This window comes from Archocentrus centrarchus, chromosome 22 (assembly GCF_007364275.1).
Source record: "Archocentrus centrarchus isolate MPI-CPG fArcCen1 chromosome 22, fArcCen1, whole genome shotgun sequence".
Classification (NCBI taxonomy): domain Eukaryota; kingdom Metazoa; phylum Chordata; class Actinopteri; order Cichliformes; family Cichlidae; genus Archocentrus; species Archocentrus centrarchus.
The window spans coordinates 1,639,710-1,655,887 of record NC_044367.1 but is presented as its reverse complement, the minus strand read 5'-3'; the positions used below and the strand labels follow the sequence as shown (position 1 = coordinate 1,655,887).

Sequence of the window (16,178 nt, the reverse complement as noted above, 5' to 3'; positions counted from 1 at the left end):
GAAATGCATTGATTTACCTGTTTACCTGTTACAGGTGAATCAGAATCATGATTTTACGTCTGTTTGAGTACATCTCTGATGACTGACAGAACGCGTGTTTTATTTCGTTTTATCGTCTGGCTCTCAAAAGAAATTCAAATGTTTTTAAATGTTGTCACGTGACCCTGCCTGGTGTTGTAAAGCCTGGTGGTGATGTAATAGATCATGTAGGTTTCTCTCCATCATCATGTTGTCTGACTGCAGCATCTCTAAGTGGTCTGTTTAACCTGGCCAGCGTGGAGCGGAGCGGCGGCCGGGTTACGACGGCTCAGACCTCAAATATTTGAGTTTGAATGTGAACATGAATATTTTGAATGCAGTGAAAACAAAGCAGCACACAGACAAATATTGACAGGAGACGGAGAGGAGCTGACGAGCTGACACGATGTTTGCTGAACACCTGCTGTTTACTCACCTGTGTCCGTGTGTGTGTGTGTGTGTGTGTGTGTGTGTGTGTGTGTGAAATCTCTGTGCGCTGAAGATTTGCTTATAAAGGCAGAGCAGCGCTGATGGACACTCATATATTAAAATGAGACAGGCAGGTATACTCTGCAGGTGTGTTTTCTCTTCACCACACACACACTCCTGCTCTCACCTGGATGACATCACCTGTTTTATTTGTATTTTTTTTATGTCCTTCTGTTAAACAGGGGTTAAACAGCAGGTTAACATCTGGACAGCGGTGCCAGTTGCAGTCCAGCTGTTTCCTGATCTTTGGATCATTTCTAGAAAACCGATTCTGCATCAGCCAATCATTTGTTAACATCTTGCAGTGGCTCCTCCCACAAACGCTGACATCAGTTTGTAGTTTTATGGTGCAGTTGGGTTAAAAATATGTGGAACTGGTTCATTCATCAGCGGTAGAAACTGGTCCAGGATCAGCACCTGAAGCCACCTGAGCTGCTGCTGAACATGAAATTAAAGGTTTCATAAATCTGAAACCATCAGCTCAGCATGAAGATCTCTGGTTTGTGATGGTTCTGACATCCCGTTTAGATCCAGATCAGTGACTTCAGACTGTGAGGAAAATCATCGGCTTCAACCTGCAGTGTTCTCGATGTTCTTGAAGTGGCCATCTTTATCCTGTGACCACAGCTCATCTGAATACAAATACCAGAAATACCAATTTCTGTTAGATGAGTCAACTAATCAGATTTTTTTTCATGCTTCCTGATTGGCTGTTTGAGCCATCACGGCATACAGTCCTCTGGGAGCACAGCAGAAAAATCCAAGTGTCAAAAGGATGACAACAGTGGAGGGAATGCTGAGAGGTGATCTGAGAGTCAGAGCTGCTGTTTGTGCTGGTGGCCATGTTTTAGAGAAGACATTGAGAGGGCAAAGAGGACCAATCAGGTCCTGTGGGGGTGGGGTCTTTAAATGTCTTCATGAAACTCAGCTACACTCTCTAAATATTCATACCTCCACGCTTTGACCTTTGAACTTGGCAAGTTGCATTCCCAGCTCTGACGGCGGGCTGTCTCTGCCTCGGGTTTCTGAATTTATTTTCTTAAGGATCAGATTTATACAAACTTTACTTCAGATTTGAATCTCTGGTATTAATCTGAGTCAGACTCAGTAAATAATCAATAATCAATCAGAGCGGCTGATCCACAGGCTGATTACAGACCATAGAGTTTGGACTTTTACTTTGAAAAGGTGTTCCTGCGGTCTGTCTCTGTGATTATTATCAGTGTTCAGTTCACAGAGTTTATTACAGGACCTGCAGAGATTTATTACCCACAATGCACCTGGACTCATAAACCACTCTCTGTGGGAGGAGGGGGGGTGGGTGAGAGGTCTGACTGATGGAGGGATGACAGCAAGAGAGAGAGAGAGAGAGAGCGGGCAATCGAAGGGGGGCACGGGGAGGGGGGTGGGGTGGAGTTCCCAGCATGCTGTGTGGCGGGTGGCGGGCTCAGAAGCTCCACCCCCCTCCTGATGTGTCTCACAGATCAGAAAAACCTTCATCTGTTCATCTGATAGACTGCCGTCTCCATGGTAACAGGCCTGCAGCACCATGGTCGAACACTGGTAACCATGGCAGCCGCCATCAGGGGAGCAGAGGAGGGATGAGAGTGAAGTGATGAAGATGGAAGGAAGCGACAAACACTGGAGGAGAAGAAGGTGTTCCTATTAACAGGATGTAGAACTTTGTACCTGTCCAGGTGTTCAGCAGTCAGCAGCCAGTGGAAGCACAGCTGTCAATAATTTGGTCTCATTTGGCTCCGCCTTTTCATCCGATTTCCGCTTGTTTTACTGTCTCCAGATAATACCACAGTTATAAAAGATAGACGTCACCTGATTTGTACATGGAAACCATTTCGCTCTACACCTGTGTAAAAATGCTCACACTTCCTGTGACAGTTCAAAAGGAATTGTTTTTTTTTTTATTGTCACCTGACACCTGAATGTTGATGTCAGTGTTGTGAAGATATATGTACATTATGTTCTGTCATCAAACCTGTCTATGCTGGAGCCCCTGGTGGGCATTACAAGAATTGGAGTTTGATGGTCATCTCCCATCACACCTCCATGATTTCCTCCCCTGCTGCTCTGCACTCATGGTGTTTATGCTCTTCTTCAAACCTTCACCTCTGCTGGCTCCGCCCCCGTACAGCCTCACATCTGCCCCCCAACACACACACCCTGCCTCTATTAACCCCACAAAACTCTCCGCTGTATCAGCATCACTTCAGCATCACCTGGCCTACTGCCGCTAACCCCCGTCAATATCGCCGCTCCGCCATCTTTTAACACCCCGCCCCTCTGCGTTAACACCACCCCTCCACGGTAACACCTTAATCTCGCCCTCGTTCTGCCGCCGCGCCGTGCTGAAATATGTTTCAAATGCCGTCGTAATCCTCGCAGGAGAAGAAGGAGAGAGAGAGCACTCCACGGTGGAGGATTCCTCTCCCCCCCCCCGCCGCTTGCGGTCCCTTGCTCCCTCTCCTCATCTCTCAGGGATTATCTCCCTCTGCAGCCGAGGCTTCTGGGAAATATTAGAAAAGAGGGGATGGGTTGTCCCTGAGCGCACTCAGTCAGTGCATGCTCTGCTCCCTCTCTGAGGGAAGCTGCAGCTTCTTATTGAGTTAATATCAGGTAATTACATCCTTATTACAGCGTTATTACCGTATTATTAAAGCTCAGCTGGCGCCACCGACGCCTCCACGCAGCCTCACACCGAGGGTGTCGGTTTGATTCCCACGGGCAGCACCTCGCTGCTGATTTAGTGGCACAAACAACTGGAGTCACCTGTCGCCAGGTGGATTCCACTGAACAGCACCAACACCTTTTAACTGGCTGCTTTTACTTCACTGCAAACCAATAAAGATAAAAATCAGACTCATGAATGATGGTGATGATGAAGACGATGGTCAGCCTGTACTGTACGTCATCATTCATATATTCTGACCTTTGTGGAAGGAGCTGAGCCTTTCTGCTTCATCGTCTCTGTGCTGCAGTCGTGTCCAGGATGTTTAGCCCTGAGAGTTATTGATTGATTGATTGATTGATTGATTGATTTCTGAGTAACAGACCAACGCATTGCCTGTGGCTGTGGAAGACGTAGGCCTTTATAAATGAGTCAAAGCTTCCTCTCTGAGTCAGTGAGGAACAAAGTGTGGATACTACTCTGTCATCACACTGTAACCACGGTGATGTTGTGTGGTCTCGAGGCTTAGCTCAGTGTGTGATCAGTCACTTCACATGTGTAACATCAGCGTATGAGGTGTTTGAGTGCTTCTTCTTTAATTGCTGCCTGACTCTGTGCGTTAAAGGTTTGATATCAGGTCTCTGATGCCGAATTGTTTCCATCAGTTTGGTCTGTTTAATGGCTGAAACCTGAGTTTCTCTGCAGATGGCGTCTTTCCCTATGCTGATCCACAAATGTGTAACCCGCGTGTGTCTCACTTGCTTTCTGACAGCAGAATAAACTGCAGAGGTGTAACTGTGATGTCCAATCAGAAACAGCATGAAAATGGAGTGTCAGTGTGTCGTCATGAAGCTCTTTGTGTTGTCAGCGAGTCAGTTTAAGTGCTGAGGTTCAGGCTGTTACTGCCAGATGAGTGGGCATTTTAAACTCTGACCTTCTGAGACCTTTCAGACTTCGTCCTCTGAGCTTTGCCTCTCAGGCTTGTCATACAGCCTTGAAAATCCCTTCAGGCAGCACTCAGAGATGAATAACCCACCCTGCAGAGGTTCAATCAGAGTGAAGCTTTTTTTTTTCCCATGAAGTGGCTGAGCTGTTCAGATTGATTGATCTGATCCTGAGTCTGATGTCCTGAAAGAGTTGAGCGTGAGCAGGTCAGCTCAGGTTATTGGTCAAATCGATCACTGAAGGATTGACTGTAAATATAAGTTAAAATCAGAGTTCTCCCTTCAGTCTGCCAGAGTGTGTCTGTTGATCAATTTGATCAGATCAATAACTGCTGATGTGTCTGTCTGCAGTGGAAACGCATGGAACAGGAAATGCTTCAGGGTACAGAGCAGCGGGCAAGTGAGGTACACACACACACACACACACACACACACACACACACACCTCCAAGCACCCAGGGTCTGGGCCCAAATTTGGTTCTTTTTAATTAGGACCCAAATGAGCACTGAGAGCGATGGCCTCCATTTCTTATTATTTTTTGCTCAAATTAATCGCCTTTTTGGGGGCCTAAACATGCTCAAAAACTCTTGAAATTTTGGTGAAAATTTGCATTTTTTTAATGGCATCACATATGGCCCTTCCAAAATGTCTCTATAGCGCTGCCTAAAGACGAGCCCCAGTGCTGTGTTTCACATACATGTCTGAAATATGGTACATATGTAACAAGTCAAGATGCACAAAGAAATCCTTTTGGGCCCTTTTTTCACCAACCGGGTACTGGTGCCAGTGCCGGTGTTCGAAGTGGAGTGATGACCTACACCCAACATGAAGTCTGCCATCTTGAACGAATTAGGCAATTTTTGCGATTTCCAGCCCTCGTACTTTTTGAAACTCCTCCTACGGTTTTCATGGGATCAGCTTCATATCTGGTCAGCCTAAACTACAGGCCTGGATGAATCTAAATTATGAAGCTGGTGAGTTGTTGTTGGAGGATGTGGCCATTAATTGGTTGTCATTCACACATACATGATGCAATCTGGTCCAAATTTCTACAGTATGATAAGGGCCCGCCCCTCAACAAAACAGTATGGCGATATTTAAGGGTGGTTACAGCACCACATAGTGGGGATAGAAAATGTCATGTTTAATACTTTGATGTACTGCTCCTCCCACTTTTACCCCATACACCTCAAAAGTGGTCTGAATAAACATCAGAAGATGATGATTCAGTGCTAAAATTGTGAGTTTTCTTTTCCTTTAACGGTAAGGCGATTCGCCATGAAACAGGAAGTGCTTAATGAGGAGCTTGGAAAGCTTAACAAGTCATGATATTTGGCACAAATCTCTGTCATTATGCAAACTTTCAAAATGGCTCCATAGCACCACCTAGAACATTTCAAAACATCAGCCCTGCAGCTGCTTTTTATCTGCATATCTGAAATTTTGCAGGTTCATGGAACATCCTGAGATGTGCAACAAAACCCAACAGGAAGTCAGTCTCTTTGAATTTAAATGTGATTTTTCAGCTTTTTTTTTTTTTTTTAATATTTTCAGGCCATCTATTTTAACAAATTTGTCCTAGGGCATTCAACCCAGTGAGACTAAAATTGCTCAACATCATCCAGACAAGTGGACCATCAAAATTTGTCAAAGGTTTTGTAGAATATTAAACAGTGTTGCCGTAGCAATGCTCTGATTGTGGGTCCCGTTTCAGTGGAGCATTTATCTCCATTTTCAGGCCTTATACTTTAACTAACCCCTCATACAGATTTCATCAGATACACATTATGTTTGGTGAATTCAATCTAAAGAACTTGATCATGTTAAATTGTGAAGCTTTTGGGTTTTGGTTAAAGGGCATGTTTGTGGTGACAGGCTGAATTTCAATCATTCACCACAGGACACCAAATTGTCACATCTCAAATATACATTGTCCAATCTGTTCTAAACTTCACATGCATGATGAGAGTGTGAGTCTGGACACATCTGTGCACCAACATTGGGTCGCACTCATAACTCCACCTAGTGGGAATAGTAAATGAGCAGGAGATTGATAATCATCATCGCATGAGCCTGAAAATTTCCATTGTTGGGTGCAGGCCCTCAGAACGTCATAAGTCCAGCAGATAGCCACATGAAATTGACGCTTTTTTAAAAACTGCAAACAAATCAGTTTTACAACCACTTCAGGAGTCTCAATCTATAAAGACAAACTATTTTTTTTTTCTCTGAGCAGCTGTGAGCATCAGTGTGATGATCCATCACAGTCTTAATGAACTTCAACAGTGCAGCAGTGATGCAGAGGAGCAGAAATCAGCATTGGTGCCTGGATGTTTGATCTGTTTCTGATAATGAAAACCATGAAAGGTCTCCTTTTTATGTACATCAACGATCATCTTCTAGCTGTGATTCGCTCTGGTTTAGAATAATCTCATATCTCCTACAAGTGTAAAAACAGACGTTTCTTTTAGAATGTTTTGATTTGAGCATTTTTCTGATATAATTCAGTCCAGTGATTTCCAGCCTTGGGGTCAGGCCCTCCATCAGATGATTAACAGGAGACTGAAAAGCAAAGAAACACAAACACACTTTTTAAAATCATCAATTAAAAGTTTATTTCCTGTTTTCTAATGCAAAGTTGAGCAGTAAAAGTACTGCAGTGGCAGTATTTCCTGTGAAAGAATTCTGAGTGTTCTTTTTTTCAGGTTTTCCACAATAAAAGCATTTAGCACCCAAACAGAAATAAAACCTTCAATATCATCAAAGTGAAGTAGAAAGAACCGATTAATCATTTAGTCATCAGTCATTTTAATAAAACATTGTGATTGAATATTGATTATTTGATGAATTTTATTTAATTTTTAAGATGTCCATTAATCAAACATTTTAAGAATATTAATGAATCATTTAGAAACATGGAAATAAAAACCTGCACTTGTCCTCAGCACATTTAATATTACACAATCATCACCTCCCAGAAACCAGCTTCCTCCATCTGTTATTGATTAATTTTTTGATAGTGATTAATTTATTTTTTTTGGTTTCATTGATTAATGCTCCTTATTTGTTGATATTGGAGTCATTCACTGATGTTTCTGTTTCAGTCGAGTCTCAGTAGAATCTGTTTCTGCTGCTCTGCCTGCGTCTGTTTTCTTCTTCTGATTAAATTTTGTTATTAATGTAGCGCCATCATTTTTTCCTCCTGAAGCCTGTTAATTAGGCTGGAGGGCTCCACGGGGATTAGAGCCTGGAGAGCTTTTTAATTTCACACACAAACTCAGCAGCTGCCGGCAAATTAACGCCAGGCGGCCAGAGAGCCGCCGCAGACCAGAGCTGACACCAGAAACCAGGCCTTCAAAACCAGTCTGTCAAACCTTTAAACAGAAGCTGTCCACACATTAACACCAGGCAGTCAGAGCGCTAATATCAGGCCTCCATTCCAGTTTTAGAAAACCACACCTCAAAAACCACCAGTATAGGCCTCCAAACCAGGCAGTGGAACCAGTTCTCTAGAACCAGGCCTCTGACCCCAGTCCTGGAAACCAGATCTCCAAAGCAGACTTTCACCTCTGACCTTCTAACCTTGAACCCAGACTAACTTTAACCTTTTTCATGGGAGCTTCTGGACTACAAAGCCCAGCTTGGTGAAGTGTGAACAGGTAGAGGAACTCTCTGAGATAGACCCAAATGAGTTTCCATCAGGTTGATTGATTATTGATGATTGATCTTTGATGGGTAGAGATCTCAGATGTCAGGTCGGTGCAGAAAAAGTATCAAATAAGTATAAGTGCTTCTAAATACTGAAGTACTTGAGTAAATGCACTCAGTTACTTCCGCAGTTAGTACAGTTACAGTAGGATGTTGAAGGTCGGAGGAAAAGGAGGAGGAGCTGTTCGTTTACGCTTCACCCCCCCAATGCTCCTCCTCCTGATAATTAAAGTTTCCTCTCGTTCTCACCTCCACATCCTGAGCCGCCCTCCTCCTCCTCTCCCTCCTTTGTTGACCTTCACTCCTCATGTTAAAGGTCAAAGTAGTTCCTTTCATTTACCCCCCTCCTCTCCTCCTCTTCACCCTGTGCCTCTCTCACCTCCACCTCCACCTCCTGTCCTGTTGCTCCTCCATGCTAATTAAAGATTGCTCCCCTCTTTGGTGGTAAAGGTCCGGGCGGGTTCCTTTTATTACCTCCTCCCCCGTCCTCCCTCTTTGGTTGACCTTAACTCGTCGTGTTAAAGGTCAGAACGGCGTCGCTCCCGCCTGCTCATCACCTCATTTGGAAATTATTCTGATTAATAAGTCGGGCGGCTCTTTTGAAGCGTCTCCTCCGGCCCGGCTGGAGAAGACACATATTGACTCTCTGGGTTTGGTTCCTCTTTTGATGTCTCACTTTAAACTCTCAGACCTCGAGGGCTTTAATTAGCATAGAGGAGGAGGAGGAGGAGGTCAGGATCAGGCCTGTAATCCCCGCTGGAGTCGACCTCCACGCAGTTTGACCAAAGACACAGCGAGACACAGCATTCTGCCACCGCCGGTCCACAGGTTTGATTCCTGCAGCAGAGTCACAGAGGAGGAGGAGTGAAGATGGAGGAGAAGGAGGAGGTTTTTTTTTCTCATCAGTCTTGTTGTCTCAGTGACTGATTTCATTGGTTAAAAGAGGATCATGCTAATAACAAGATAACAAAAACTTGTTTGACAGGAGCTTTAAAATAATCTGACTTAAAAATAATAAACTTTATTTAAAACATGTTTGTAAAGCAACACTCTTCACAGAAAGTTACAGATGAGATTTAAAAGAATAAAACAGGAAATGAGGTCATCTCAGTGAATGAAAACAGGAGGCAGACAGTCTCACTCTCTCAGTGAGAAGCTTGAATTGTCCTCAGATTCTTTACAGGGTTTGAAATCAGGTCGCCATCAAACCGCTAACAAGGGGAGCGCTTTCTAAACCTGCTCACTGAGCTCACCGCTCTCCGAGGATTCGCAGCTTCCTGTCATCGTGAAGGAGATGTCCACAGATCTGATCACTTCAAACACTAGAATAACAATAAAAACCATGAACTGAAATTCCAGAGTGTCCAAATCTGAAAGTGTGACCCCGACCGCTCGCTCCGCCTGCAGACTGATGCTGACCCATCGGCCGGTTTGTTCATTCAAACATCAAAAGTAAACTGAAGTTCACATCTGCAGGAAGTAGATTCATCTGACAGTTCACCACTTCCTGTGGCCTGAGCATGAAAGCTGCAGTTTTTACTGACATTTGCTGTGCAGTAAGCTCCAGCTCCATCACTTCATCAGGTGCTGCCTCAGATCCACCATCCATGTTTAGTTCACCATGTTGGCATTACCCAACTTCTCCTGACAGGTGGGTCACTCAGGCTGACGACTGCATCCGCCTTGTTGCCAGTAATGGTTGAATAGTCAAATGCTTGCATTTCCTCACCTCTTTTCCTTGACAGGAAGGAAAGGCATGAACGAGAATTTATGAGAACTCTGACACTAGATGTGATGTCTGGTTCAGGTTACTTTATTTGCTCCTCTTATGTCACCCCAGCCTGTTCTTACTTTGTGGCTTCAGCAGGTCATATAAATAGGAATCACAGGGAAGAAAATCACTTCATTACACACACAAAGAAACATACAGCATAAAAATGAGATAAAACATATTTTTGTCTATGTTCCTGCTGTAGAGTTGATCCAGAGGAACTCTCTCCTCCTTCTCGTTTAGGCTTTCTTCATCACTTATCCCAGCTGACCCGAAGTAAACATTAACCCATCACATTACTGATGCAGACTGAGCTATGCAGAACTTTAGACACTCTGCTGCAGGTAATATAGCTCAGAATCTGGATTATTGAGTATGGACCTTGACAGTTGATGATGTCACTTCCTGTGTTGTTGCCTTTTCCGTGCAGATTAAAGCATGTCTTCTCTCTCTTCCCTTCACTGGCTCGCTGGCTTCTCACTAACGTGTCTAATCCTCATCATTACCGTTAATTTACGAAGCTCGACAAACGCAGAAATCCCTCTCTGATTCCCACAATGCACCTGTAAACCCCTCCTCATTACACGCAGTGTTGACACTTGTTAGAGTTAATTAGTCCATTAGTTAATTAATCCTTTATTTGAATAGGAAGTGTCACTGAGAGCCGCAGCTTGATCTCTTTGTGAGCGTGTGCAGTTAAAGCACAAACACATGGTTAGATCAGCCAATCAGAGCGTGGCTCCCAGAAACCTCAGGTGTGGCTAATGTAACTGCCTCTGTAATGCTGATGTGGACTGAAATCAGCTGATTATCTCTGACTGATGTGTGCTTCATCCAATTAGGAGCTGCTGAGGCTGCAGAGGGAGAGAGACACCGCTCTGGAGGACCGACGGCGGCTGGAGGCTGAGATTCAGGCACTACGAGCCAATCACAGGTCAGCACACGTCAGCCTCAGCTGCTGAGTTTAAAGATGCTTCATCCACAGAAATGTAGTGAACAGAAGGACCAAAACCTCGTCAGACAGGATGTGATGACCAAAGTGACAAAAAAGCAAAGCTGAATTTATTTCTAGTTTATATTTATATTTATTTTTTATCCTTATTTCACTGTAAGAAGCTCAGTTAGTAGGCCTCTGGGTCATGTGTCCCAGAGTTGTGAGTTTTAACACGTGATCACTGGATCCATTCAGACTGACAGTAACAGGAAGTCAACAGTTCAGCTCAAATACAGGCTGAGGTCTGTCTCCGTGCACGCTGGTGGGCTGCAGGCAAGATTACTGTCTGATAACACAGCTGTGGCCTGAGTCTCATCGACATGAACATGAGCAGCTCAGTGGTTCTCACTGGTGCTTCACCTGCTGGCTGGTTCTTCCTGTGTGGAGTCTGATACCACGTTTCCACTGACGAGGTGCCGGTCCAAACAAAACTACTGTAACATCTGTGTGCGGCACAAAGTATACACAGACAGCAATTACAACCAAGACGACAAGTACGCACTTTGTGTCCTTTTATCTGTTATGAACTGATGCAAAGCAGCAAGTTCAGCCTTAGGGCCCAACCTAATTCAGGACCATGAAAATTGCGTCGCTTTTCTCATGTAATACACACCTCGCAGTGAAATGGCGGTAGAAAACTTGACGTTGAGATGGCAGAGTCACGCCCTTCTGCTGCTTGCATCACACGTTCCTTGGTTCCAGATCAGCTAGTTTATGGTTCCTGAACGGAACCCGTTTTTCGGCCGAGCACCGAGTGAGTTCGCGGTGCAAAAAGCGCTGAATGGTTCGCGCACTTGGCACCGTGTCAGTAAAAAAGGGGATTTTGCATTTTCTCCCTGTTCCTGCATGGGTTCTCTCTGGGTTCTCCAGCTTCCTCCCACAGTCCAAACACATGCAGGTTGGGTTAGCTGGTGATTCTGAGTTGGCTGTTGGTGTGAATGTCGGTCTCTCTGTGTCAGCCCTGTGACAGACTAGCACGCTGTCCACGGTGACCCCGCCTCTCTCTTTATATGTAATTCACTTTATTTTTTACATTTTTTGTCAGTTTTTGTCAGTTAAACTGAGGTTTACAGTAGTTTTAATAACTGAAGTCCAGATTCCTGATCATCAGTGTGTGCAGCGTATTCTTACAGTGTGCTGATAAAGATCTTTTAATACAGTTCAGTCTGTGTGTGTTTAGAGTTGTGTGTGTCGGCAGGCAGTGATTTTGTGCTGCAAGTTTTTTCACCTTGTTTCCACTGCTCAATCGTTTGGCTCTGTTAGATTTACTGTGTTAATATCATAAGACCGGCCCCTTCTTGAATATAAACTTCACTGTGATTGGTCAGTGAGAGAAAGGTGTTGAGCTCTGTTATCATTCATGCAGCGTGTGTTCTCATTATCATGAAACTTGGCTTCATCCTCTCACAAACCAACCACAGAACAGGTATTCAGGTGAGATGGACGGATGGATGAGTTTGAGGTTACTGAACAGCCTGGAAAGAGTGCCACATTTGCATAAATAAAACTGAGTTTTATCAGGTGAAGCTCGCACCTCTGCTGATGTTGTGAGTGACAGGAACAGACAGAGCAGGTTTAAGACTGAGTTTATTCAGAGCAGGGAGATTCAGGCAAAAACAGATTTAAATCATGTCTAGAATTTACAGTTTGAAAAGAAATTAAAGCAAAAAGGATGTTTGAACTCCTCCCTACTGAGGATCTTCAGTGCACTTAGACTCAATTGTGTTCTGTGAACCTGAGAAGCACCTGATGCACTGAAACTCACCACCCTCAGGTTTGTAACAGCGGAATATATGTCCATAACCAATCGCTTTACCAAGTTCAGTAAGAGCAGGTTTCACATTCTGGTTACCTTCATGTTTGGTGTATGGTTTCTGAAACACGAGGGCATACTCTGTGTGCCACTGTTTCACCACCTTTATCCTTTCCAGGATGTTTTCAGGTTTTTCAGGGTTAGCACATCTATGTGCACATGGAGACAGGTATGTGTAGAAGATCAGGAAGTCACCATCACTGTGCTGTAAGCTGTCCATGTTCATCAGAACACGGAGTTCAGCATGCTCCTTGTATCCAGTACCATCGCGCACTTTTGCTGCAACCAGCGTCTCACTTCTGTACACTTCATTGTGTTCAAAAGCTGCTTGTGTTTTTCCATCTATGCCCAGTAAACGTGCCTGTAGGTCTCGATCCTTTGGGATGTTCACAGCAAAACTGAGCTGCGCTCTTTCTGAAATCCTGCCGAGGACAGGATGTTTGGAGTAAACTGAGCCTTTAATTGATGCTGACGGTGCACAAAGTAAAACACTGAATAATGCAGACATTATGTGTAAGTATACTCACTTTGACCTGATGAAGTGAACTTCACTACCCAGCCATTCCACATCCACCTCTTTCACTTGATCCAGACTGGTTCCAGCTGACAGCAGGAGGGCCAGCACGGTCCAGGACAGCAGAGACCTCTGCACACCTGACATGATGTAAACTGCACACCTGCACAGGTCACACAGATGTTTTTACAGCTCAGTTCTGTTTCTGGAGCTTGAAAAAATGTGATTGGACTTCTTTAAGTTTCTAAAAGACATTTCACCTCATCCAAGGCTTCTTCAGTCTTCTTCAGAGTCCCAGGTATTTAAACCCCAGTGGAGGTTAATCTCTGGTCTCTGCACTATACCAAAACATCTTGGTGCATGTGATTATGCACATGAACAATAGTGAATCAACAACCTCCTCCAAGGGTCACCCCCAATGGGACTGTCTACTATTTGGTTTTAGAACTGAAGAAGCCTTTTGGATGAGGTGAAATGTCTTCAAGAAGCTTAAAGAAATCCAGTAGTCTTTTTTTAGATAGAAATCAAACTCACCTGAGAGCACGAGTCAAAGCGTCTCACCTGATGAGTCGGGTCACCGTTCAGAGACTGAGGCTCAGTGTGGCAGCTCAAGGATTTTATAACCATGCTGACGTGTCTCTGTGTGCTCCACACAGAGACACCTCAGCATGGTTTCCTTCTATCTAAGAAAACGATATGAAAATGCTTCTTTGACTGGCATTAACATTAACCGTTCTTCATGGAAATGAAAATTAAAGTCCGCTACGAGTCTCTCAAAGTTCTCTTAAACAGAAGTTAGATGGTCCAGAATAAACCTGTTGCTCAGCGTTGAGTTCATCAGAGGAAACAGGAAAAATGAAGCCTTTTCTCCTCCACCAGTGAAACATGCTGATTGAAGCCTCCTGAAGGAGCTGCTTGGTTTCATTTTGAGTCCATTCTCCTCTTTTGGAACAGACTGTAATCCGACTCAAGCAGTTTCCTCTCACGCTCTGCAGCTCTGAACTTTAACCCGACAGAGCTGAGCACAAACATCCGAATCAGTCTGATCGTACATCTTTAATGTTTTTAATCGATTTTATGGTTTGAAAAAACATAATTTTACAGCATAAAGAAAGTTCGTCTTCAGGGACGATGTTCGTTTGTTTGAACTCCCCTAAACGCTGCTGCTGCTTCTCCTGACTTCACTCTCCACCACCTTAGTTTTTTCCAGCTTTTTTTTCCACCTGTAAAACCATTCCTGTTTTTTTTTTTTTGGGGGGGGGGGGGGCTGCTTTGATCTCAAATTAATTAACAACCCCCTCTGCTACTTAACTGACCAGATCAATATCCCAGAAGTTTAACTAACTTGATGCTGCAATCTGATTAAAAATTATTCCTTTCTCTTTTTTTTTGAGCAATGCATGTCTTCCCTAAATGTTGTTTATTGGCCTCCTGCATTACTGACAGGCAGTCGACCCTGAAGGCTGGATGAAGTCAAAGTGTCTTTTTTCTCTTATGAGATCCAGTTTTAAACACAGTTACTCAGCTGCTTTGGATTAAAATGCAATGGTTGCCAGGTTGGTGTGTCTCCATACAAATCTCTCAAAAACAACGAACAATGTGTAAAACAGTTAAATCCACGACTGCTCGCTGGCTGCAGAGGCTTTCCATGCAGATAACAGTCAGTCAGTACAGTTAATCAGCTGAATGCAGCTCCACTGATAACCATGTTAAATGAGCTCCACTGAAGGGACTGAATACAGCTTTAGAGTGCAGGGACTGAGAGCAGCACCTCCATCGCTTTGTTCAGCACTGCAGTGAAGAAGAGACTGCTGATAAGCAAATACTGAAGTGTGAATATGCTGGTGCTGTTCACGGCTGCAGGTACTAACAGAGCCAGAGGCTGAACAGAGAAGGAGTTAAATTCTACTTTAGCTTTGACCTGCACTGGAGCTTCAGTCAAAGACATGAGAAAAACAAGGAAAACTGGGAATATGGGGATATTTTCAGCTTGCAGCCGCTGGAGTTTGGTAGCTGTTGTGAACTATTGGCACTGAAAGGAGCTTTCTTGATGTAACAGGAGCTGCTGCTTCTTCTATCAGCTGCTTCTATTAGGCGTCACCACAGGCAATTATCTGACTCCATCTCACCCCATCCAGGGTTTCTGCCAGAAAAAAATGCATTTACAAGGGGTACACTATCCCCCTGGGTATTGAATCTGAGGGGTCAGGGGTTCCCTTTGTATTGGTTGAAATGTCCCCATTAAGAATGGGACAAATGTGAATTTGCTTTAGTGCACTGTGAACCAAAATGGCCGTGCCCGTTTGCTAACTGCGGTAATAGCGAAAAGGTAAAGTTCTCAGCCCGTCACAGTGTCGGGCAAACAGCTGATGGGAGGATACCCCCTCTCCCAAAATCATGGGCGGGTTAACAACACCCCCCCCATCCATATGAAACCCTGCTATCCCAGCATCCTCCTCTGTAACACCAACCTTCTGCATGTTCGTCAGCTCCGTCTTTAGCCACTATCCCTTCTCACATGAATGTAACAGGAGATGCACTTCCAGTAATTAAGTGTTGGGAAAGGTGTGAAGATGTTGTTTGTGTCATAATTATCAGCTGATGGGCTTTCATATGCAGACAAGTAAGAAGCCAAAGAAGATGGCAGACTAGAAACTTGGACAAAGTGTGTGGAAAAAGTTTGATCAAAAACGTCCTCTAACCGTGACCACCAGCAGCTTCCACTGCAGGAAATGCTGTTTTCACGCTCCTGTTGTGTTATGTTGGCGTGGGCACAGTCGAAATAGACGGGAAATACGCGGCAAATGGCGACAGGCCGGGACACGAACCTGCGCCAGCCGCACAGCCAAGCAGCATGCATGGTCGCCTGCTCACGCCCTGAGCTGATCTGGCGATTTATTGCATGTTTTGTTTAACCTGTTCAGCACTGTTGAGGTCAGCAGCGTATGATCTGGGAACAGATCAGACACTTCCAAGAAAATCAAAATAAATGTGTTACAGTCTGTGCGGAAATCAGAAGGAATTGCAGAGTTTGGGTGATTTAAAATCTTCCACATGCTGGGACAGATTCACACATTTCCTGTGATCTCAGAGGAATATTAACAACCTACAGAGGATGCAAACACATGAGGAATACAACACAAAGAACCAGAGAGGAGCAGCTCTGAGGTCAGAGGGCGAGGTTTCAAGACAGGCTCTGAGGAGGAAGTCCACGGGCCGAGGCCCCGCTCGGTGCTCAGAGGG

The 16,178-nt window shown here is 44.4% G+C and overlaps 1 protein-coding gene across 2 annotated transcripts in view; it reads left to right on the top strand.

The window, feature by feature from the left end:
• Positions 1–16,178, top strand: part of mipol1 (mirror-image polydactyly 1) — a 50,693-nt gene that overhangs the window by 28,783 nt on the left and 5,732 nt on the right. Inside the window, exons 11-12 of one of the 2 annotated variants that reach the window (XM_030719326.1) lie at positions 4,486–4,539; positions 10,457–10,548. In XM_030719326.1, coding sequence (XP_030575186.1) covers positions 4,486–4,539; positions 10,457–10,548 — 146 coding nt within the window. The remainder of the gene's footprint in view (positions 1–4,485; positions 4,540–10,456; positions 10,549–16,178) is intronic. The other variant, XM_030719327.1, reaches the window with a different exon arrangement.